This window comes from Primulina tabacum, chromosome 13, assembly GCF_025594145.1.
Source record: "Primulina tabacum isolate GXHZ01 chromosome 13, ASM2559414v2, whole genome shotgun sequence".
NCBI classification, from domain to species: Eukaryota; Viridiplantae; Streptophyta; class Magnoliopsida; order Lamiales; family Gesneriaceae; genus Primulina; species Primulina tabacum.
In genome coordinates this window covers 37,946,675-37,970,962 of record NC_134562.1, presented here as the reverse complement: position 1 = coordinate 37,970,962, position 24,288 = coordinate 37,946,675, and the positions used below count along the sequence as shown (strand labels likewise).

The following is a 24,288-nucleotide window of genomic DNA, read 5'->3' as shown; positions in this document are numbered from 1 at the left end:
TTTATATCGGTTATGATAGTCCATCAATCATTCGATATCTTGAACCTCAGACAGGCGACGTGTTCACTGCACGTTTTGCTGATTGTCATTTTAATGAGGAAATCTTCCCAATGTTAGGGGGAGAACAGAAACATACCGAAAAGGAAATTACATGGCATGTATCATCGTTGTTACATCTGGATCCAAGAACAAAACAATGTGAAAAAGATGTACAACAAATTGTACACTTGCAAAGAATAGCCAATCAAATACCAGATGCATTTGCTGACACAAAAGGGGTAACTAAATCATATATACATGCTGCAAATGCCCCTGCTCGAATTGAAATTCCAAAGAAACAAATTGAAGATACTCATGATGTCATTAAACGCCTGAAGCGTGGAAGGTCAGTCGGTTCCAAGGATAAAAATCCTCGAAAAAGAAAATTTATAGAGAAACACGATGATCACAAAATAAAGAATGATGTTCCTGAAAAAACACATGATGATCACAAAATAGAGAATTGTGTTCCTGAAGAAACACATGATGATGAAAATATTCTGTCAGAACCACAATCTGACGAGAATCATGAAATCTCTATCAATTACATTAATACTGGAAAAATATGGAACCGAAAAGATATAGAAGAAATTGATGATATATTTTCTTATAATGTGGCAATCGACATCATAAATGATAATGAAGATCATGAACCAAAATCTTTTGGTGAATGTAAAAATCGGCAGGATTGGATAAAATGGAAAGAAGCCATCCAGGTTGAATTGGATTCGCTAAATAAACGTAATGTTTTTGGACCTATAGTCCTTACACCTGAAGGTGTAAAACCTGTTGGATACAAATGGGTTTTTATTCGAAAGCGAAATGAGAAAAATGAAATAGTGAGATATAAAGCTCGACTTGTTGCACAAGGTTTTTCTCAAAGGCCTGGAATTGATTATGAAGAAACGTATTCTCCCGTGAGGGATGCAATTACGTTTTGGTATTTGATTAGCTTGGCGGTATCTGAAAATTTAGAAATGCGTCTTATGGATGTTGTTACAGCTTACTTATATGGATCACTTGATAGTAATATATATATGAAAATCCCTGAAGGATTTAAGATGCCTGAAGCACAAAGTTCAAAACCCAGAGAATGTTATTCTGTGAAATTACAAAGATCATTATATGGGTTAAAGCAATCTGGTCGAATGTGGTATAATCGACTAAGTGATCACTTGATGAAAAAGGGATATGTAAATAATTCAATATGCCCTTGTGTTTTCATTAAGAAAACAACATCAGGATGCGTAATTATTGCTGTATATGTTGATGATTTAAACATCATTGGAACGAATAAGGAAATTCAAGAAGTTGTGTCATACTTGAAGGAAGAATTTGAAATGAAGGATCTTGGAAAAACCAAGTATTGTCTGGGTTTACAAATTGAACAAAAAGAATGTGAAATGTTTGTTCACCAGACAAATTATACAGAAAAGATCCTTAAACGTTTTAATATGGATAAATCAAATCCTTTAAGTACTCCAATGGTTGTTAGATCATTAAACATAGAAAAGGATCCATTCCGACCATGTGAAGAAGATGAAGATATTTTTGGTCCAGAAGTACCATATCTAAGTGCTATCGGTGCCCTTATGTATCTTACAAATTATACAAGGCCTGATATATCTTTTGCCGTAAATTTGTTGGCAAGATTTAGCACATATCCAACAAAGAGACACTGGAACGGAATTAAACATATATTCCGTTATCTACGAGGAACGACAGACTTGGGATTTTTGTATTCAAAAGATGCTAATCCAAGTATAATTGGTTATGCCGATGCTGGATACTTATCTGATCCACACAAGGCACGTTCCCAAACTGGATATGTTTTTACTCGTGGAGGCACTGCAATTTCTTGGCGTTCACAGAAACAAACGCTTGTAACAATTTCATCAAATCATGCCGAGATTATTGCACTACATGAAGCAAGTCGTGAATGTGTGTGGTTAAAATCAATGACCCAACATATCCAAATCTCATGCGGATTAACATTCGACGAGAAGCATGTGATACTATATGAAGATAATGCTGCATGTGTTGCTCAAATGAAAGAAGGATACATAAAAAGCGACAGAACTAAACATATTCCTCCTAAGTTCTTCGCATTCACCAAGGAGCTTGAGAAGAATAAATGTATTGATGTTCGTCACATTCAATCAAGTGAAAATTCATGAGATCTCTTCACAAAGGCGCTTCCTACGTCAATATTCAGAAAGCATATATATAATATTGGGATGCGCAATCTACGAAATTTGTGAAGAATTGTTCGTGTCAACATGAGGGGAAGTTTACGTGACTGCACTCTTTTTCCCTTGCTATGGTTTTTATCCCACTGGGTTTTTCCTAGTAAGGTTTTTAACGAGGCAGTATAAAAACACGTAATGAAGACAATCATTATGATCATCATCACAAGGGGGAGTGTTGAAAAATATATTTAAAATGTGAGTATTGAATATTTGAATGTTGAAAATAAGAGTTGTAAATATTGAAAATTAGTGTGTGATGATGTAGGTAATGATGTATTTTATTTTTGGATTATTTGTAAAGATTTCCTATAAATAGATCTCTCATTTGTGAAGAAAATCACAATTGAGTAGAGAGAAAAATATTATAAAGTGTGTAGTTTGGTAAATTTTGAGAGTTTGAGATTTTTACTTTTTACCATAAATTTTTACTTTTTCACAACATCTTCTACTATTTTTGTTTATTAGATTAATTGTGAGAGCCCAAAAGTCTCAAGCCCAGACCAGCCCAATTGGATTAAGTTAAAAAAATATATAATTAAGTTAAAAAAAATAAAAAAAAAGAAAAAAAAAAGAAAAGAAGAAACGAGAATCTCGTTCTCTCTCTCCCGTAATAAAAGTCAAACGATTTCTTCTGCCTTTGACCGCCCGTAACTCCACCGTCGGTCAGCGATTTTCGAAAGTAAGCATAGTTTTGGAATCCTCTCGACGAGAGCTACGTTTTGGTACCCATATTGAAGTGTTTCTCGACACTTTTCGAAAACCCGTCTTCCATTTCTCCGTCAAATTGTCGCCCGTACGTCGCCGGAATTCGGAAATTGATTGAGAGGTTTTGTTCCTTATGTCGTAGGCTTCATTTTGGTATATATATATTGATGTACAAATCATGATTCCAGCAAGGTGGTTGTATTTTTGGGTTAAATTTGATACCAATATTGATATTTGTTGTATTATTGATTGTAGGTGAATTATTGAGTCGATTCGAGGTATTTATCGACTTTTTCAGAATTTAGTTTGCTGAGTTTTGAATTTTCAGATTTATAAATTGGGATATTTCGACTTTTGAGCTGTACATGCGCTAGTCGGACACCGTTAAAATGTTGTAAATTGAAATTATAAGTTCTGGAAATTTAGTGTGAATTTTGGAATTACTTTCGATAAATTCCTTGATTATTTAACTAAGATAGGAATTGATGTGCAATAAATAATTTTGCCACAGGATTGGAGTTTCAAGAAATATTTAAGATATTTTGTGGTAAATTAAAGTCAGTTGAGGTACGCATGAACTGTTTTATTATGACGTCTATATGATGTGAAATGACGTTAAGTACTTTGTAATGAGTTGTGGCGTGCCTTATGTGTTTCTGTGAATACGTGATTTCATTCACGCATTTATTTGAGTTGATACTATTGTGGCATAGCATTTCGAGCCTTGACTCCTTTGATTGCTGTTGATATTGATCTATCGAGTTGTTGCGTCATCGATGGAGTGGGTGGGTAGGATTAGCACTCCTGATGACTTGCATGAGGGCTGAGCGAGTCGCTCCCGTACCCTCGATGCTACGTGCATGGATGAGCGGCGACATGATATTACGTTGCTGCAGTCCTGGCACGGGTGGCCACTGTTACTGTTGCTGATGCGTTTCATTTGGACTCCGCTTTGGTATCCATTATTTTGTTGTTACCGACACGCATTGCATTGCATTTCATTGCATTTTACTTGATTTTATTTCATGTCAGTTATATTTGTCGTAATATTACTGGTTTGTCGTACTGAGGCCCGACCCCTCGTTTCTTTTTATGCTGTGGTTGTTTTTGATGCCATAGCAGGTTATCCAGGAGGATTTGACGCGTCTGGTGGAGCGTCAGGTAGTGGTGCCCAATCGTCGAGTCATGGTTGAGAGTTCCCAGATATATATACTATATTATGGAGTTATACATTTACCGGGGAGATGCCCCGTGTAGCTGTACTGTTATTTTTACGATGTTTTGTATTGATAGTTGTGTGATCGAGCCTTGTCAGCTCTATATGTGTTTAGTCCTGGCCAGTGCGGCTATAGGGTTGTGAATTGATGTTATGACTTTATTTCGAGTATATAAATGTTGTTTGTGTGGTTTGGAAATTTTTGGGATGTCCTACTTACGTGAAGGTCATGTCGAAATTTCTATTGGCCCAAAAGGAAAATTTTTAATCGCTTTCACTGTTTACATTAATAAATCCTGGTTGTTTTGTCATTAAAGATTAATCAGGAGCACGGGCCCCCACATTAATCGTTCCATATTATATAAAAAAAATACTATTTTTAACATAAAAAATACAAAATTTTCATAGTTGACAAAAATAAAATGGCAAAAATTTATGTGAGACGATCTCACGGATCATATTTTGTGAGACAGATCTCTTATTTGAGTCATCATGAAAAAGTATTATTTTTTATGCTAAGAGTATTATTTTTTATTGTGAATATCGTAGGGTTGACCCGTCTCATATATAAAGATTCGTGAGACCGTCTTACAAGAGACCTACTCAAATAAAATATATGTATCATAAAATTGACAAGTAAAACCTTATCACAAGAGTTTTTTTGCTGTCTAAATTATTAAGCGGACATTTAGGAAAAATATATTTTCTCATGTTTTAAGAAAATAACATTCTCAAATGCATTTGAAATACATTATAGAAGATATTTTTTAAAATAATTATTAACTAAAATTATATAACAAAATACCCCATATTAATCACTACCGTCGACTCATATGAAAGTGTGACATACCGTCAACCTCTTTGAAATTAATTAATATTTTTCTAATGATGAAATTAATCAATATTTGACATTACATGAAGTTCTGTTGTTTCAAGGAATAACCATATCAAACAAATTTTCCATTCAGAAAAAATAATAACATTATAACTTCACTAAATAACATTTATAACTCTTCGAACACTGATACGATGAATAATAAAGTAAATTATTTTGGATCACTGTTCCATATAATATAATTTATATATATATTGATTGAGTCTCACGAACCAAATGCCCAATACAAAAAGAGATTTTTAGTCAGCCAGAACCAAAACTAAAGTTTAAATGTCCCTGGTTGGCCCGTTACACAATTATTTTATGTAGAAAAGTGACTTCTAATAACATATTTTGCATATTATATGGCGTACACGGTATAATTAAGTTGATTTTATGGTGCTAAAAAAATAATCAGTTAAACACACCACATATTTTTATATAACAATTTTTCTGTCCGACTGTTATTTCAACTGATCGTTTTTCAAGATAAATTGATTCGATCATCGATTAAATTATGAAAACAATTATCACCACATATGCCAACACTCCACCTTTTCTATTCAAGTTACGTCATACCAGTAATTCATGCCAACAGAAATTTATTATCGATTTCTTACATAAACAAATACTCTGAATTTCTGCATTTTCTAGTACAATTAATATATATTACATTTCAAATTAACCTGCCAAACATAATCTAATTGCTCACGGGCGGACATGAATTCTGGGGATTTATTTGTCTATTCACAATTGCATATTGAATTAATAACTACAAAGGAGCAGCCTGAATGGTGTCATTGCCAGTTTCACCATTCCTTGAGGATAAAAGCAGCAATTTAAATTTTTCAAAAAGTCGGAGAAGATCGTTCCTCCAGGACCACGACGGAGAATTTAGAGCTCGAACTGAATTCAAACAAACTAGAAGAGTTCCCCCTTCATGCAGAAGCACCTGCATGCAAAGCACATTCATGTGTGAAGTTTGTTTTGTAGTTCAACAATATCATTAACTTTTGACAAACGGCATAAAGGGATACCCGGAACACCAAGATTTTTGACAAACGCAATTTAAGAATTAAGGAAATTTAGCAGGCAAAACTCAGCTTTTCTTTTAAAATACCATGCCAAAACTTACTGTTAGCCAAAGAGGAAGAAACCCCGAGACGGAAGTAAGGGAGGCTACAGCAATGCTAGATAATGCAATAGTAACATTTTGCTTAACCTGCGATCCAGCCTTGTTATATTATCAAATTGTTATAAGAAAATTAGAGGTAAAAAGTATGGTAATGGTGAGGAAATTATATATACCAAGGAATTAGTTTGTCGAGATTTTGCAACACAAAATGGAACCCCAGAAATATTGTCCTGAAGTAACAACACATCAGCAACAGCTACAGCAGTTGCACTGGCACGCTCTGCTAGAACAATACCAACAGTGGCAGCAGCCAAGGCCGGAGCATCATTAATTCCATCGCCTACCATGATAAGACCTCCACCTGCCGTGAAAATGAAAGATCAGATTATCACAAGTCAGGATTTAAGTTGTATATGCGCTGCTGAAGGGATGATTGACTACGTATTGCAGAAAACATTTACTGATGCTGACGAAGCATCTCAAATCATTTTTCAAAAAGAAAATGGTACAATAGTTCAAGGATAACATTTCAATTACTACGTCGTACAGGTATCCACATAGGAGAAGAGAGGTCATTGTTGCTTCCAAATAAAATCCAATCGGAAAAACAATTTATGCTACTAAACAGTAAGAATATGTTTCAGGTGAACGTTCTACCAAAAAATTACACCCACATATAAATAAAAGATTAATTTACCGACATTTACTGTGTTGGGCAGATAAAACATATTGCTACCTGTATCTCTGGGTATACTTGTCACATGATAGAGTTTGTCCTCTGGCTTTAGGCTGCAGTGAACTTCTTTGATGCCCACAGCATTGGCTACTCGCGAAGCACTCATCTCGTGGTCACCAGTTAGCATCATAACACGGAGATTTCCTTTATCTTGCAATGACTTTATTACATCCAAAGAATCTGCTCGAGGTTTATCTTCAAAGTGAAACAGTGTCACCTTCACATGGAAGTAAAAGAATTTAGGAGCCTCGTCAAAATGTCAACACAATAAAGAGTTTCTAAAGGAACAATACTATCATCCACAAAATTAGAATGGAAAAATAATGAGTCAAACAAAATGTCATCATGGATTCCAAGAAGCTCTTTATCCTGAAAAAATCAGTCAATATTAAAAAAAGTCACCTTTTTATCGACAGAAAGTGCGGCCCGAACAAAGTCACCTCCATGAGAAGAAGTGTCAAATGCCTCCTTAACTTTATTCGATTCACCATCCGACTGAAAAAGTGAAGTGATGTACTCCACAGAACCAATTGAAGCTTTCGATGTTTTACCACCTCCAAATCCTGGCTATAATGAAAAGAACGACTGAAGACTTAATTCACAGTTACCAGGCAATAATAAAGGGCATCTAGACACCTACTATAATATTAACTCATCATCCATCTTTAACCAACAAAGTATAAGTATGACAAAAATAGGGATTATGGTTAAAGTAAGATGCTGAATAATTCATGACATTTTCAAAATATTTCCACAGAAGTGCTGTGCAAGTTCATATTTTAGATAGTGGTCTCATAAAAATTCCAAACAATTTACAATTAATACCTCAGTGGTAGATATAGTAGCAAATAGACCTCTGCCAGGTAGATTCTCAAAACTTTTAATTGAAACTGAAGGGAGATCTTTCCCAACACTGTGATCCACAACAGCTCTGCAACAATGACAAAACTAAGATTATCCTTCTTTACAATGTTGTTCAGGTGGCACCTTGCTTGCGTACAAACTGTCACCGCAAAAGTTTAAAATAACATATAAAATAACCTACGAATGATATAAGACCCAATATCTTGTATATTACATTTCTCCTTCAATCTCATTTTTGTTTGTCCAAAAATTATTTTTGATATCTTGTTAGGAAAGTAATCATCAAATGCCATATATCATAATAGAGACTGAGATAAAGCACACTCAGCCTGCTATGCCATGAAAGATGTTTCCACAAAATTAAAAAACCTTCCAATAGGGTGGGTAGTTCCCTTCTCCAAGGCAGCAGCAACAGCAAGAGCTTCTTTCTCACAGCTGGGTACACAACATGAAGCTATTTGTTTATCATTGTCTCCAAAATGTCCATGTATTGGTTCAATTGCTTTGCACATGAATTCTCCAGTTGTTAATGTGCCAGTTTTGTCAAATGCAATAGTCTGGCAAGAAGCAAGTGCATCTAGGACATGTCCCCCCTTAAGCAAAATGCCCTGTTTTAAGGGTGAATTTGTTTATGTGCCTATAAAGAGCGTGAGAGATGATGGTACACATTTATTTATGCAAATAGAGATTCATAAAATTTTGTTTGAATATGATCAAAATCAAGTGTGCTTTATCGGGCAGGAGTATTTGTGAATATGATAATCAAGTAAGAACGATATGCCACTATGACATGTCTGATGTCTAAGATTTTAAATAGCAACACAATATGAAACTCGTGAATATATTGATTTATGAACATCTATCAAATTAGCAGCTTAGCAAACAGATTATAAAGATGGGTAAATACCTTTTTTGCACAAGCACTTATTGCTGTGGCATATGCCAAAGGCGCAACAGCCAATGCACATGGTGATCCAGCCACCATAAGCCCCAATGCCCTATAAACTGATCCTCTGCAAACTATAGATCTAAAGCAAATGATTAAAGTAGATATAACAACTACAAATTCAAATATAACTCGTACGCAAACACAATAGCATCCACACACACATAAATAGAAGAAAATGAATGGCTATTTGTTAGAAATTCACATTCGCATTCACTTTGAACTTTTTGTTATTTGACTTCTAAGATCAATATTTTTTTCTAATGGCTTCGAGTAGAGTAGGAATTGGAGTGATGGATGCTTCTGCTACCAAGATGGAACCCTACGAAATACTTTCACAAAAACAAGAGAAGGAAAATTTATCGACATAAGAAAATCCACAGCATACCTGATGTACTGAAAAATGGCCACTTAAACAGAAATGGCCCCATGAATGCAACAGCAAAGGATAAAATTATGACAGCTTTGCTGTAACGCTCGCCAAATTTATCAAGCCATCTTTGAAGCCTTGGTTTACTCAATTGCGCTTCTTCAGTCAATTGCACAATTCTACTCAACATTGACTCTTTCCAAGTCTTCTTTGCCTGAATTGAATGTTAGAACTTCAAAAAGGCGAAATCTGGACAGAGAGTCCATGCACTGAGGCATGTTTATACTTCTAGGATGATCATTACAGTAAAATGCAAGAAGTAAAAAAAATCATTACCACAGCTGCAACTGTTATAATTGTATTAAGAAACTTTAAACTTGTAACGCCTGAAAATTCCAAGCGTCCGCATAGACCGCATGATATTTATTTTTAATTGCTAAATATAATATATTTAGTGAACTAAATTTTTTTAAGGATTTAACTTTATTTTCGAGGGAGTCATTATTTTCAGATGAGATGGATTCAAGACGGATTTCTGGAGGAAGATACCCGGATACGGTAAAAGTTTTATCTCATAATTTTATGAAGAAATTTTAAGTGAAGTATCAGCCTCTTCATTTTTGTTTGAAAGAAAGAAAATATGTGATTTTACTATCATCCTATGGTTTTTTTTCCAGCACAAGTTGATTAACACGTTCTAAGTTATAATGTTTCAGCACTTTATTTACAAAAAAAACACACTTTCAAGCCATAGTTTTAGCACTTTTAAAACTAAGTTTCAGCCTTTCATTTCTGAAATATAGTAAAAGGAAACCTTAATCTTCCCACCCCTACAACACGTATAACACAAGAAAGAAAAAGATAGGGGAGGGCTTGATCTAGGGTTCTAAAGGAGGCAGAAATTTGTAGATCCAAGTGGGTTTCTGTCGTGCTCGGGGTATCGTCCATCATCTCGAGATCATCTCTAAATAAAAAACAAAGCAAGTCGATTCCATTCTTTTTGACGTATAGTTGAAATCATATTATGTTTGAGATTGTGATGTTTTCGAATATATATGATCATTGTGGGAAGGAAAATCTTTCAGTTTTGATATCTATGATTAAAGTTGAAGGTGTACAATCATATATGTATATAAACCCGCGTGTGTGCAGATTTAGATATAGAAGTGTGTGTGAAGATTTACAAGTGCATGTGTGCGTGTGAGATTGTGCAGACTGTGCGAGGAGCCGAAGAGGGAGGCGTGGTGCGAGGGGCGTGCAGGAAGGCTGGTGAGGGGGCTCGAGCCGACGCCGCCCTGCATGCACAGGTGTTGTGTGCGCGGTTGTGTGCGGTGGCTTGGTCTCTAACCAAGCCCCGCATCTCGTTGCACCGTAAACTCGTCTTCGTGAGCCTACGTAAGGGAAATTTTAAGGAAGCAATGCCGTAAAATTTTTAGCAAAATAATTTCTGGTGAAACAGAAAATTTTGAAGAAAAGAATATTTTAAGAATTTATGTCATGTGGCGAAGTCATGACTGTTTAGGGTTTTGGATTTCGGCTTTCGAGTCGGGCATCTCTACCAACTTGACCAATAACGGGTTTTGGGTTTTGGATTTCGAGTAAGGCGTCTCTATCAAAATGACTGATTATGGCGTCGGCCTTCGGGTTAGTGCGCCTCTTCCAAACCTGGATACATGGTATTTTATGTTTCGCCAAACGACCGTAGTGATGACTCTGAGGAATTTCTGAGCTACATTTCATAAATTTCATGAAAGCTTTTAACTGATGAAATTTTGAGAAAAATTTCACTAGTTATTTTCATGGGGGTTATTTTATGCTTGAAGTTTGAGGTGTCAAGGGACTGTCAAAGCTTTGGTGTCAAATTTTCGAAAGTATACTTTTGAGGAAAAAATGTATTTTCATATGCTCCTTTTTATGTATTTATAATTTATTATTTTCGGAACTGCTTGTTGAGTCCTTGTACTCACTAGATTTTATCAATGCACATGAAAAGGAATAAGGTGGTGCTTGCTGGCGAGGATGAGCGGTTTGGGATGAAGGGCACTTATCCAAGCCTATTTATTATTCAGCAAAAACAGTTAGGAGTTTAATGTTTGCTAGATGAGAGATTTACATTTTATGTCAAAGTTTAAAGTTATGTTTGGATGGTGAACTTAGAGGTTGATTCTTATTTATTTGAGGTTTCATTTTTTACACAATTGGTGTAGAATTTTGCATTTAAAAATAACCGACAGATTTTAGAGCATTGTGATGCCGTTATCGTGCGGGGCAGCTCTTGCTGTCCAGGAAAGGTCCCAGTGCATGGCGACGCCCATATCAGGCGTGGCGCTGTTCTTACTGTTAATAAAATTACGAATTTGTATATATCACAATTTGTAAGAAAATTACGGAAGTTACAAAACTCCACCATATCACAATTTGTATATCACCAAAAAGAAGCAATTCAAGTAATGACTGACAAGTTCAACCAAATCGTGTCACAAGAAAATTTACTTCGCAAGTTTCAGGAAAAATGTTGGGAAATTTTTTTAAAAGAAAACTTAGTGCTTATGTGTCATTTCAAGATAGGTTATACATCATAAACGTAAATAAAAAATATACTGCAATTGATGAATATTCAAAAATCTGTTACTTGATAAGATCCACCCATCCAATTAAACAGGAGAATGCTTAAATAAATCAACTGCATACCTGCACAATCATCATCCCTTCCAAGTTCCGAGCACCACCAGGAATGCTGTCTCCAACTTTCTTTTCCACAGGTTTGACTTCACCAGTCAAGTGCTCGATTGTTATGGTTGATCTACCAAGGAAAACTTCACAGTCCACAGGCACTGACTGAACATAGCAAATACTAAGATTATATCAATAAAAGATAATTTTTTGTACGGACATTGATAAGAAAAGAAAGAAAACAACCCTAAATTTCCACTGATCAGTAATTTTGCATCAAATAAATCTAATAAAACCGATAAATAATATACAACCCCTTCAAGAAGAAATCATATCATGTATAATTGAGAGAAGCTATTGACACCTAAAAAACATTGAGACGTCATCAGACAATAAAATAAAATCATTCAAGAGGAGGTATTAATAAGAGGTTTTTGCAGTGCAGCATTTGACGTGCTTGCAAAAATGGCCAACAGATTGAATTATTGGTTATGAAAAACAGCCAAAAGGTCTCAGGTTTGAGCCCCGACGCATCATAATTCACTGCATACAAAATATATTTCCCATCTGTGGTAGCCTGAAAGACTACTGGCAAAATTTATTCTTCAACTGTTTTCAAGGATCAGATAAAACTGAAACAAGATAAAGAAAAGAAAGACACAAACTATTGCAATTATTATTGTGCATTATCATGTGAATAGCAGATTCATTTAAATATCCTCAAAAAGAAAAAAAGAAAGGATGCAATCAAATTCAAACAGCCAGGTTCTATTAAAGGTGGGGCCACAAACTCGAAAATAAACCAAATAATTTGCTAACAACTTCACGAGAATGTGATTAGGTGGTAAGATCAAGCATTATCTAATCACAGAGAGATTTTTTTTCAAACGAGACATATCTCAATTCAATATAACAGCGTTCCAATCATGATTTTAAATTTGAAGTTACAATGGCAAATCCATCCCCCATAAACGAGAGAAAGTCAATCATCACAACTCTCAAAAGGTCATCTTAATGGTAATGATTTGAACACATACACATGAGTTTTGATGAACCAGGGTAATTTAGTGTTTGCTTAAGCTGAAAGACAAGACCAAATAGATAGCAATTAATGAAAGGTAATATTTAAAACTCGTCAGCCCAAATTTGTTCTCAAAAGCATCAAGGAACATGAGCAAAGAGCTAAACGCAACCAAAAAAAAATTGGCATAGAAAACGTGATGATAATGATTGACAAAGACGGACCTCACCAGCTTTGACCAATAAATACGACCCAACCTCCAAATCACTAACAGGAACCTCGGTATAAGTTGAGGCTGAAAAACTGGGCAACTCCCCATTCTTCACGTCCAAAAGTAAAGCAAATTCAGGATGGTTTTCTTTCAATTCCTTGACATCAATTTTGGACCTACTAGTAAAATACTCTTCCGCAATGTGAGACAAATTGAACATTGCTAAAAGCATTCCGCCTTCTAAAGCATTCCCCATAAACACTGAAGCAAACGCAGCCAAAGCCATTAGAACATGAATGTTAATTTTCCCAGCCATGATATCCATCAGAGCATCAAAAGATGCCGAAACCTGCACACAAGTATCAGAGAAGGAAAGATTCACATATACGAAAGGTGATAAACTGGTTTCCACTGAAGCAGAAAAAGAAAAGTTCTTTCCGGAAATCTGCAGTACCCCAACAAGAGGGAAGGCAATGAACGTGAAGGTTTGCTGAAAAGGCTTGACAGCAGGCTTGGGGAGCAAGTAGGGGCACACAGCAGTTGCCAAAAACAGAGCAGCTGAGCAGCAGCAGAGTTCCAAATGCTCCCTTAAGAAATTAGCCAGATCAGCCCATTTAATAAACTTGGCGAACTTCAGGAAAATTTCCTGAGATTTTGTCAGCGGAGCATCACATCCGGCACAAAGGCCATGACTGTGACCGTGATGATGATGATGATTATGGCCATCATGCTCGTGGTCATGGTGATGGTGGTGGGTATGATCGTTGTGGTCTGTGGAGCAATTGATGAGACGAGCATTCGACATATTGCAGAGGCAGATCCGAGTTCTGGGTTTTCTGTAGTGGCGAACATTTTGGTGGAATAAAGATTTGAATTTTTGGGTTCTCCAGTTGGATGGGAGTTGACATACGGTGGGGAGACGGAGAATTTCCATGAATTGCAGGTGAAAATCTAGGGTTTCACTCCATTGATTTTGGGGCAAGCGAGCTAGTATACTAGTGGTCGCGGGGTGAGGACGGAGATGGTGGCTGGTAGGTGGTGACAATATGTTGCCATGTTTTGACATTTTCTCATATTATTGTTTTCCCTATTCATAATTTAATTAAAAAATAAAATTAATATATATTATATCGTAAAGTTTGACGTACTTTGACTAAATATTTTTAATGTCATGATCTGTTTTTATAATAATATGTATTAACAAAAATACTAAAGTGTTGAAATTATAGTGTAAGTCACATGTGGCGCAGCAGATAGAATTTTTGTATTATAAATATTAAGTCGTAGGTTCAACTCTTACGTATTCGATTTTTTTTCTTTTTTTTCTATTTATATTTTAATTCATATATCAAAATTGTAGTATAATCATTTGCTATTTGTTACAATTACATTTCGATCCTCATTTAAATATAAACCAAATTAATTTTCAAAAAATATTGTACAAGCATACAATGCGTACGTCGATACACTGATATATATTAAGTTCTTAACATGTTTTCATAAAGTATGATAATAAATAAATTTAATTTTTTCATAAATATTTATTATGAATAAATAAAAATACTTATTACGAACTTTTATTAAACAACAAAAATTAAATAATATACTTGGACTTCGAATTTGATGACCTTTTTCGAATCCATCGCATTCTTCTTGCGTTTTCCATCCATCTATATACCCCCATTAAATGCTTAAAAATCAAAGGGGAATCGACCCCAAACTCAAATTTTGCATGCACCCAGGCTTGGGAAAAGATATAAAATTTATTTTTGAAACATAAATTCATTAAAGAACTATAAATCAGATTTCCAAAAACATGTGAGTGAATACTAGCTATATTAATTCTTTTGAAGGGAATAAAATATATTCTAATCATAAATAGTTTTCGATATCTTCTGCTTGCTGAACCCGTGCAAGCCTTGAGTATTTGGCATATGAACAATCGACGCATCAAAAGCACAGTATGGACTAAATAAGAACGTGCGGTTTTCCCAGAATGACAAAGGAGATGCATTAATGTAAGTTTATATAAAGGACGAAGAATAAAAAACCAGAAGTTTTGAAATAATTCAATCTAGAACAAATAAAACAACAACATAGTTTAGTATAGTGTGAGATAGATTGAATATGTTCTCCGTATTGGTTGGGAGATCTATTATGTCCATGCATCACCACTCAATTGTGCTAATTTCAACTGCTATATTAAGTTAATATTATTATAGAATAATATTAGCCGCCCACAGTAATCCATTATTATGCAACAAAAGGGGAAGTCTTTCTTTCACGTCGTTGTTGATTGTAAGATGATTGACAAATACTAAGTATATTATTATTTCCATAATTCCGCATGATACTTTATGGATGGGCCCGTTACCTTTTGCCCATCTCCAGCTCAAATGGAAGACAGGCCCACCAAGGGCTTAGGTATTCTTCTATAAATAACAGGTTTGAGCGTTTGATTATTCACTATATTGTTTTCAGCAACACCTTTAGCTGCTCCCCATATATCCTCAGTCACTGACTTGAGCGTCGGAGGGGCTACGCCAGGACACCTTCCTGGCCCCCTTCTAACGGTCTTCTTCGTGATTTCAGGCCCATGACACTTTCAAAATCCTGCGTCTGTACTAGTGACGCTTGCAGGAATCGGATCCTAAATTTTCCGTGAGTATCACCGCAGCATCACCAGTGTTTTCCGGTGCAATGGGAAGAAAGGTCAATGCTTGGGCTGCCATGGATTCATCGGGTCGTCTTTCTTCTTACTCATTTCATCTCAGGTATGATCTCTCGTTCACCAGAAAAGACTAACATAATAAATTAATAGTGAAACATCGAAACTCACCCACCTGAGTTTGCTTCTCATGATTACTTGTTTTGACAAAAAAGAAACGGGGCCTGATTATATGCTGCTGAGGGTGTTATATTATTGTGGAGTAGACCACACAGATCTTCATCAGATAAGGGTGAACTAACAAGTAACACTACCCAGGACCTTTTGGTGCCAGGGTACGTGAAATAAAAATAGTACTACGTCATGTATATTTTTAGCTATTATATTGTGTATATATACACACATTTATGGATGATTAAGCCATGAAGTTGTAGGAGAAGTTATCAAACTATTGTCAGAAGTTAAGGCCTTCACATTAGGAGACATTGTAGGAGGTGGAGGAATCATTGGATCGTGTGGTGAATGTAATTTATGCAACTGCAATCTAGGGCAATACTGTAATCATAGAATCTGGGCACACAATGATATCTACAAAGATGGAAACTCCGACATGCGGAGGATTCTCTTCTTTTATATCTATTCATAAGAGGTTCAAAAATTATCTCTTTTTTGTCGGCAAGAGTTTTCAAAGAAGGTGTGAGCACTCAAAGAAAATTAAATTGAAAACGTGGTTGGAGAAATTTCGAGGAAATTTCAGAAGACGCGTTTTATACGCGTCTTCACAATGACAGAGGTTCTATAAATAGAGCTCCCCCCTTCATTCTGAAATCATCCCTTCTTCGAGTTTTCTCTCATCTTATAAGCATTTGAGTGCTTAGTTCTATAATATTTGTGAGGTGTTTTGTTCTCCCGTATTAAGAGAAAGTGTGTTCTCTTTGGAAACACAGTGAGTGAGTTGTACACCACAAAATATTATAGTGAAATCTTTTCATCTTGCCCGTGGTTTTTACCCTAATAATTTTTAGGGGTTTTCTACGTAAATCTCGGTGTCCATTTTATTCTTTATTTTCGGATTTTATTATCTCAAATTCCGCACGTGGGATCAACAAGTGGTATTAGAGCCTTGGTTTAAAATTTCTTAAAATTCTGAGTATGCTCTGTGGTTGCAGCCTAGACTGATCTTCCACATCAGAAAACATTTTTTGAGATTTTTTATTTAAGGCGAGATTATTTTGTCCAGTCTACTAAAATTGGTGTAGGCATAATGGTGGGAAGGTACGAGATAGCAAAGTTCAACGGAAGCAATTTTATGTTGTGGAAAATAAAGATACAAGCAGTTTTAAGAAAGGAGAATTGCTTGGCGGCTATTGGAGATAGACCGGTGGAGATTGCGGATGATGGAAAGTGGAATGAGATGAATGATAATGTTGTTGCTAATTTACACTTAACTATAGCTGACGAAGTTTTGTCAAGTATCTCTGAGATAAAAACAACCAAAGTTATCTGGGATACTCTGACAAAGATGTACGAGGTCAAGTCGCTACACAACATGATTTTCCTAAAGAGAAGGCTTTATACTCTTCGGATGGTGGAATCTTCATCAATGACCGACCATATCAACACACTCAATACTCTATTTGCCAACTCACTTCCATGGGGCATAAAATAGGGGAAAATGAACGTGCGGAGCTTCTACTTCAAAGTCTACCAGATTCATATGATCAACTTATCATCAACATAACCAACAATATTCTTATGGCCTTTCTAAGATTCGACGATGTTTTAACTGCGGTTCTCGGAGAAGAAAGCCGGCGCAAGAATAAGGAAGATAGGTTGGTAACCTCGAAGCAAGCAGATGCTTTACCGATGATAAAAGGAAGATTCATGGACCGTGACTCCAGTGGGAGCCAAAGGCGAGGTAGATCAAAGTCGAAAAGTAAGAAGAAAAATATTTACTGCTTTAAATGTGGCGGTAAAGGGCACTTTAAGAGAAAGTGTACGAGTATCGATAAAAGTTCTCAAGGAAATGTGGGCAGTACTTCAGGCAGTGGTGAAATATTATTCAGCGAAGCAGCAACTGTTGCAGAAGGCAGACACAAATTTTGTAACACATGGATTATGGATTCAGGAGCGACGTGGCATATGACGTCTCGGAGAGAATGGTTTGATCATTATGAACCAGTCTCAGGAGGATCTGTATTCATGGGAAATGATCATGCCTTGAAAATCGCTGGGGTCGGTACTGTCAAAATTAAAATGTTTGATGGCACCATTCGCACCATACAGGAGGTACGACATGTGAAAGGACTGACGAAGAATCTTTTGTCCTTGGGGCAATTGGATGACATCGGGTGCAAAACTCGTATCGAGAACGGGGTCATGAAAATTGTGAAGGGCGCGCTTGTGGTTATGAAGGCGGAAAAGGTTGCTGCAAATCTGTATGTACTTTTGGGAGAAACACACAAAGAGGCAGAACTAGTTGTTGCATCAATTGGTCCAGAAGAAGAATTAACGGTGTTATGGCATAGAAAGCTCGGGCATATGTTAGAACGGGAGTTGAAAATTCTCTCAGAACGGAAGCTGCTGCCGGGACTTACAAAAGTGTCACTACCCTTTTGTGAGCATTGTGTTACCAGTAAACAACACAGATTAAAGTTTGGCACTTCTACTGCCATGAGCAAAAGCATATTGGAGCTGATTCATTCGGATGTTTGGCAAGCACTGGTTGTATTCCTAGGATGAGCGAGATACTTTGTCTCGTTCATTGACGATTTCTCTAGGAGATGTTGGGTGTATCCAATCAAGAAGAAATCAGATGTTTTTCAGATCTTCAAAGATTTCAAAGCGCAGGTTGAACTTGATTCTGAAAAGAAAATCAAGTGTTTGAGGACTGAATGTCAACATGAGGGCATCAAGAAACAATTCACGATGGCTTACACACCTCAACAGAATAGAGTGACGGAGCGGATGAATAGAACCTTGTTGGACAGAATAAGAGCTATGTTGAGGACTGCGGGTCTAGACAAGTCATTTTGGGCGGAGGCAGTCAAAACCGCTTGTTATATTATCAATCGTTCTCCTTCAGTGGCGATTGATCTGAAGACTCCGATGGAGATGTCGACCGGGAAGCCGAAAGATTATTCTCATATGCATACATTTGGAAGTCCTGTGTACGTTCTGTACAATGGGCAAGAAAGATCGAAGTTGGATTCGAAATCCAGAAAATGTATCTTCTTGAGCTATGCTGATGGAGTTAAGGGGTTTCGCTTGTGGGATCCTACTGTTCACAAGCTTGTCATCAGCAGGGATGTTATCTTCGAGGAAGATAAAGTAAAGGGAGACAAAGGCACACCGAATTCAGAAACTACTATTTTTCAGGTGGAAAATAACACGGAAGAAGGTCAAGTTTCTTGTGAAGCAGTACCAGAGCACGAAGAACAAGAGCATGTTGAGTCTGAGGTTTCCAATGCGAGGCAGTCAACTCGAGACAGAAGACCACTAGGTTGGCTTTCAGATTATGTCACTGAAAGCAACATTGCATATTGTCTATTATCAGAGGATGGTGAGCCATCGAGTTTCCACGAGACTACTCAAAGCTCGGATGTATCCTTGTGGATGATAGCAATGCAAGAAGAATTGAAGGCATTGGACAAGAATAAAACTTGAGATCTTGTTACACTACCAGGAGGGAAGAAAGCCATTGGAAACAGATGGGTCTATAAGATCAAGCGTGATGGCAATAACCAAGTGGAGCGGTATCGTGCTAGGTTGGTGGTAAAAGGGTATGCTCAGAAAGAAGGCATTGACTTCAATTAGATATTTTCCCCTGTGGTTCAGCTTACAACAGTCAGAGTGGTGTTGGCATTGTGTGCGGTGTTTGACCTACATCTAGAACAGCTAGATGTGAAAACGAAGTTTCTTCATGGAGATCTTGAAGAAGAAATCTATATGCTCCAGCCAGAAGGTTTTGCGGAAAAATGCAAAGAGAACTTGGTTTGCAGGTTGAAGAAATCTCTGTACGATCTCAAACAGGCGCCGAGGTGTTGGTACAAGAGATTTGATTCCTATATCATGAGCCTTGGATACAACAGACTGAGTGCAGACCATTGTACATATTTCAAGAGGTCTGGTGATGATTATATTATTTTGCTGTTGTATGTGGACGACATGTTGGTAGCAGGCCCCAACAAAGATCAGGTCCAAGGATTGAAAGCACAGTTGGCTAGGGAATTTGATATGAAGAACTTGGGACCAGCAAACAAGATTCTAGGGATGCAAGTTCACCGAGACAGAAGTAACATAAAGATTTGGCTTTCTCAGAAAAATTATTTGAAGAAAGTCTTGCAACGCTTCAACATGCAAGATAGTAAGCCAATATCGACCCCTCTTCCTGTTAACTTCAAGTTATCCTCCGAGATGTGTTCTAGCAGTGAAGCAGAGAGGATAGAGATGTCTCGAGTACCGTATGCATCAGCAGTGGGAAGTTTGATGTTCGCTACGATCTGTACAAGACCGAACATTGCTCAAGCAGTGGGAGCAGTTAGTCGGTATATGGCGAATCCTGGAAGAGAGCATTGGAGCACTGTTAAGAGGATCCTTAGATACATTAAGGGTACCTCGAATGCTTATGTTATGGAAGATCGGATTTTACACTCAGGGGCTTTGTCGATTCAGATTATGCAGATGATCTTGATAAGAGGAAATCTACTACTGGTTATGTGTTTACACTTGCAGGGGGAGCAGTAAGATGAGTTTCAAAACTGCAGACAGTTGTGGCGTTATCTACAACGGAGGTAGAATACATGACAGGTACTCAAGCTTGCAAGGAGTCAATATGAATTAAAAGGTTATTGGAGGAGATCGGACACAAACAAGAAAATGTTCTTTTGTTTTGTGATAATCAGAGTGCCTTGCACATCGCAAAAAATCCAGCCTTTCATTCCAGGACGAAACACATTCGAGTACAATTTCACTTTGTGCGAGAAGTAGTAGAGGAAGGAAGTGTGGATATGCAGAAGATCCATACGAAAGAAAACATAGCTGATTTTCTGACCAAGCCAGTGAACACTGATAAGTTTGAGTGGTGTAGATCCTCAAGTGGCCTAGCGGAAACGTAAGCAGCAGGGAATGACAAGATTGAAAGGATGTGTGGAGATGTGTTTGATTCTCAATCAAATCTCCAAGCGGGAGAAATGTCGGCAAGAGTTTTCAAAGAAGGTGGGACCACTCAAAGAAAATTAAATTTAAAACGTGGTTGGAGAAATTTCGAGGAAATTTCAGAAGACGCGTTTTATACGCGTCTTCACACTGACAGAGTCTCTATAAATAGAGCTCCCCCTTCATTCTGAAATCATTACTTCTTCGAGTTTTCTCTCATCTTATAAGCATTTGAGTGCTTAATTCTATAATATTTGTGAGGTATTTTGTTCTCCTGTATTAAGAGAAAGTGTGTTCTCTTTGGAAACACAGTGAGTGAGTTGTACAACACAAAATATTATAGTGGAAATCTTTTCATCTTGCCCGTGGTTTTTACCTAATAATTTTTAGGGGTTTTCACGTAAATCTCGGTGTCTATTTTATTCTTTATTTTCGGGTTTTATTATCTCAAATTCCGCACGTGATACCAACATTTTTTGTGTGCATTAGGACAACATATAAATATATTACTTAATGAAGATACATGTTGAACAGGTTTGCCGTTAAAATCCCACAAAAATTAGCACCAGAACAGGCAACACCGCTATTATGAGCAGGGGTTACGTACGGCTTATAGTCCTTTGAAACAGTTTATGGGTTCTGAAATGGTTTTCAAAGGGGGGACATTGAGTTTGGGAGGAGTTGGTCACTTAGGGGTTATGATAGCAAAGGGAATGGGTCACCGCTCTTCGGACAAGAAAAAGGAGGAAGCATTTGCGTGCTGACGATTTCTTGTTGAGTATCAATGAGGCTGAAATGGAAAAAAGCAGCAAATAGCCTCGATTATATTCTTGACATTGTGCCTGCCTTTCACCTCCTGGAATCGTACCTTCCGCTGCTGAAGCCAGAAGGGAAGTTGTTGATAGTTGGGTCAATCCCTCAGAGACTTCAATTTTTTGCTAGCGAATAGATAACAGGTATGCATAAGCAATTTAGGATCCAAGAAGTTGAGAGATGGTGGAGAGCGAACGATTTTTAGAGCGAAATTTGTAATTTAAGAAAAAATCGCATGTTAATTTTTAAAATCTTTTAGTCTTAATGGTTGTGATTCTCCATCCCCTTGCACCTTTTGCCATCTATATCGACCCGATGCATAAGAAATTAATCTCTAATGTAATATCATTGTCATTAGAAACCTTGTTTCTTATAATAAACCCTATATATTTCTTAAAGATATATATTAGTCAATCTACCTATTCAAATTTCATGTTCAATATGTAGGAAAAAAATGCGATAATGGCGAGTTTTCTTGGAAGCATAATGGAGACAGAGGAGTTACTGAACTTCTGGGTGGAAAAGGGTTTAACAACTATGATAGAGATGGTGAAGATGGAGTATGTTAATGAAGCAATTGAGAGGATGAAAAAGAACGATGTGAGGTACAGGTTCGTGCTAGATGTAGCCAGCCGCAATCTTGAGTAACAATGCATCTCTGAGTTTCATTTCCTGTTCCATAAAGAATAAATCATTTGTCTTGTCCATGATCTATGCTCTAGTTACATAAATATATTGATTTAAATCATTTGAACTCTGATACACTTCTATTGTCTCTACTATGCTATTACTAAACTGTAGACATGCATTGAAATGAAGCTGTAGATATTCTGAATAATCTACCATATTTAACAGTGACAAGTAATAACTAGAGTAGACCTTCTTGTTCCAAAAGTGGACGAAGAGTAGAGGTAATTGTTACTAAAAAGTGGCATGTATCCCTTTAATTCATCTGCTTAACAGAGAATCGAGAGGAAAATGGCAGTGAAATTAAATGCGAATTGAATTAAAGGCGTAGACATTGAGATTTTTGGAGCTCTTTTGTCCTTTTGGTTTTCCATTACGAAAATAGAAGAAGGTATACGCACCAAGGGGAGGACTAGGTGGAGAGGCCTGGACAAGTTTTTGGTTTTATTCCTGGTTTCAGAGCTTCTTGTCTCTCATTGTGTGGGGCCCGTGCTCCTGATTAATCTTTAATGACCAAACAACTAGGATTTATTAATGTAAACAGCGAAAGCGATTAAAAATTTTCTTTTTGGGCCAATAGAAATTTCGACATGACCTTCCCGTAAGTAGGACATCCCTAAAATTTTCAAACAACACAAACAACATTTATATACTCGAAATAAAGTCATAACATCAATTCACAACCCTATAGCCGCACTGACCAGGACTAAACACATATAGAGCCGACAAGGCTCGATCACACAACTATCAATACAAAACATCATAACAATAACAGTACAGCTACACGGGGCATCTCCCCGGTAAATGTATAACTCCATAATATAGTATATATATATCTGGGAACTCGCAACCATGACTCGACGATTGGGCACCACTACCTGACGCTCCACCAGACGCGTCAAATCCTCCTGGATAACCTGCTATGACATCAAAAACAACCACAGCATAAAAAAAACGAGGGGTCGGGCCCCAGTACGACGAAACAGTAATATTACGACAAATATAACTGACATGAAATAAAATCAAGTAAAATGCAATGAAATGCAATGCAATGCGTGTCGGTAACAACAAAATAATGGATACCAAAGCGGAGTCCAAATGAAACGCATCAGCAACAAGAACAGTGGCCACCCGTGCCAGGACTGCAGCAACGTAATATCATGCCGCCGCTCATCCATGCACGTAGCATCGAGGGTACGGGAGCGACCCGCTCAGTCCTCATGCAAGTCATCAGGAGTGCTAATCCTACCCACCCACTCCATCGATGACGCAACAACTCGATAGATCAATATCAATAGCAATCAAAGGAGTCAAGGCTCGAAATGCTATGCCACAATAGTATCAACTCAAATAAATGCGTGAATGAAATCACGTATTCACAGAAACACATAAGGCACGCCACAACTCATTACAAAGTACTTAACGTCATTTCACATCATATAGACGTCATAATAAAACAGTTCATGCGTACCTCAACTGACTTTAATTTACCACAAAATATCTTAAATATTTCTCGAAACTCCAATCATGTGGCAAAATTATTTATTGCACATCAATTCCTATCTAAGTTAAATAATCAAGGAATTTATCGAAAGTAATTCCAAAATTCACACTAAATTTTCAGAACTTATAATTTCAATTTACAACATTTTAACGGTGTCCGACTAGCGCAGGTACAGCTCAAAAGTCGAAATATCCCAATTTATAAATCTGAAAATTCAAAACTCAGCAAACTAAATTCTGAAAAAGTCGATAAATACCTCGAATCGACTCAATAATTCACCTACAATCAATAATACAACAAATATCAATATTGGTACCAAATTTAACCCAAAAATACAACCACCTTGCTGGAATCATGATTTGTACCTCAATATATATACCAAATCATGATTTGTACCTCAATATATATACCAAAATGAAG

General features: G+C 36.8%; 1 protein-coding gene, 1 long non-coding RNA gene and 1 pseudogene across 2 annotated transcripts; 2 read left to right on the top strand and 1 right to left on the bottom strand.

Annotated features, from left to right (window-relative positions):
* The first annotated feature begins 2,847 nt into the window (after positions 1–2,847).
* LOC142522751 (uncharacterized) lies at positions 2,848–4,416 on the top strand. Its single transcript, XR_012814520.1, has 3 exons — positions 2,848–3,271; positions 3,505–3,560; positions 4,116–4,416. It is a non-coding gene; the product is annotated as an uncharacterized LOC142522751 (long non-coding RNA).
* Positions 4,417–5,668: 1,252 nt separating this feature from the next.
* Positions 5,669–14,100, bottom strand: LOC142522140 (putative cadmium/zinc-transporting ATPase HMA1, chloroplastic). The gene is made up of 12 exons (XM_075625290.1): positions 13,494–14,100; positions 13,053–13,388; positions 11,826–11,972; positions 9,153–9,348; positions 8,726–8,838; positions 8,188–8,426; positions 7,780–7,885; positions 7,357–7,521; positions 6,955–7,171; positions 6,392–6,579; positions 6,219–6,305; positions 5,669–6,035 (listed from the first exon to the last, which is right to left on the bottom strand). Exons 1-12 carry the CDS (start codon positions 13,971–13,973, stop codon positions 5,856–5,858), a joined length of 2,454 nt encoding a protein of 817 aa, XP_075481405.1. The 5' UTR covers positions 13,974–14,100; the 3' UTR covers positions 5,669–5,855.
* Positions 14,101–15,739: 1,639 nt separating this feature from the next.
* Positions 15,740–22,348, top strand: LOC142523467 (putative cinnamyl alcohol dehydrogenase 1; annotated as a pseudogene).
* Positions 22,349–24,288: the final 1,940 nt, after the last annotated feature.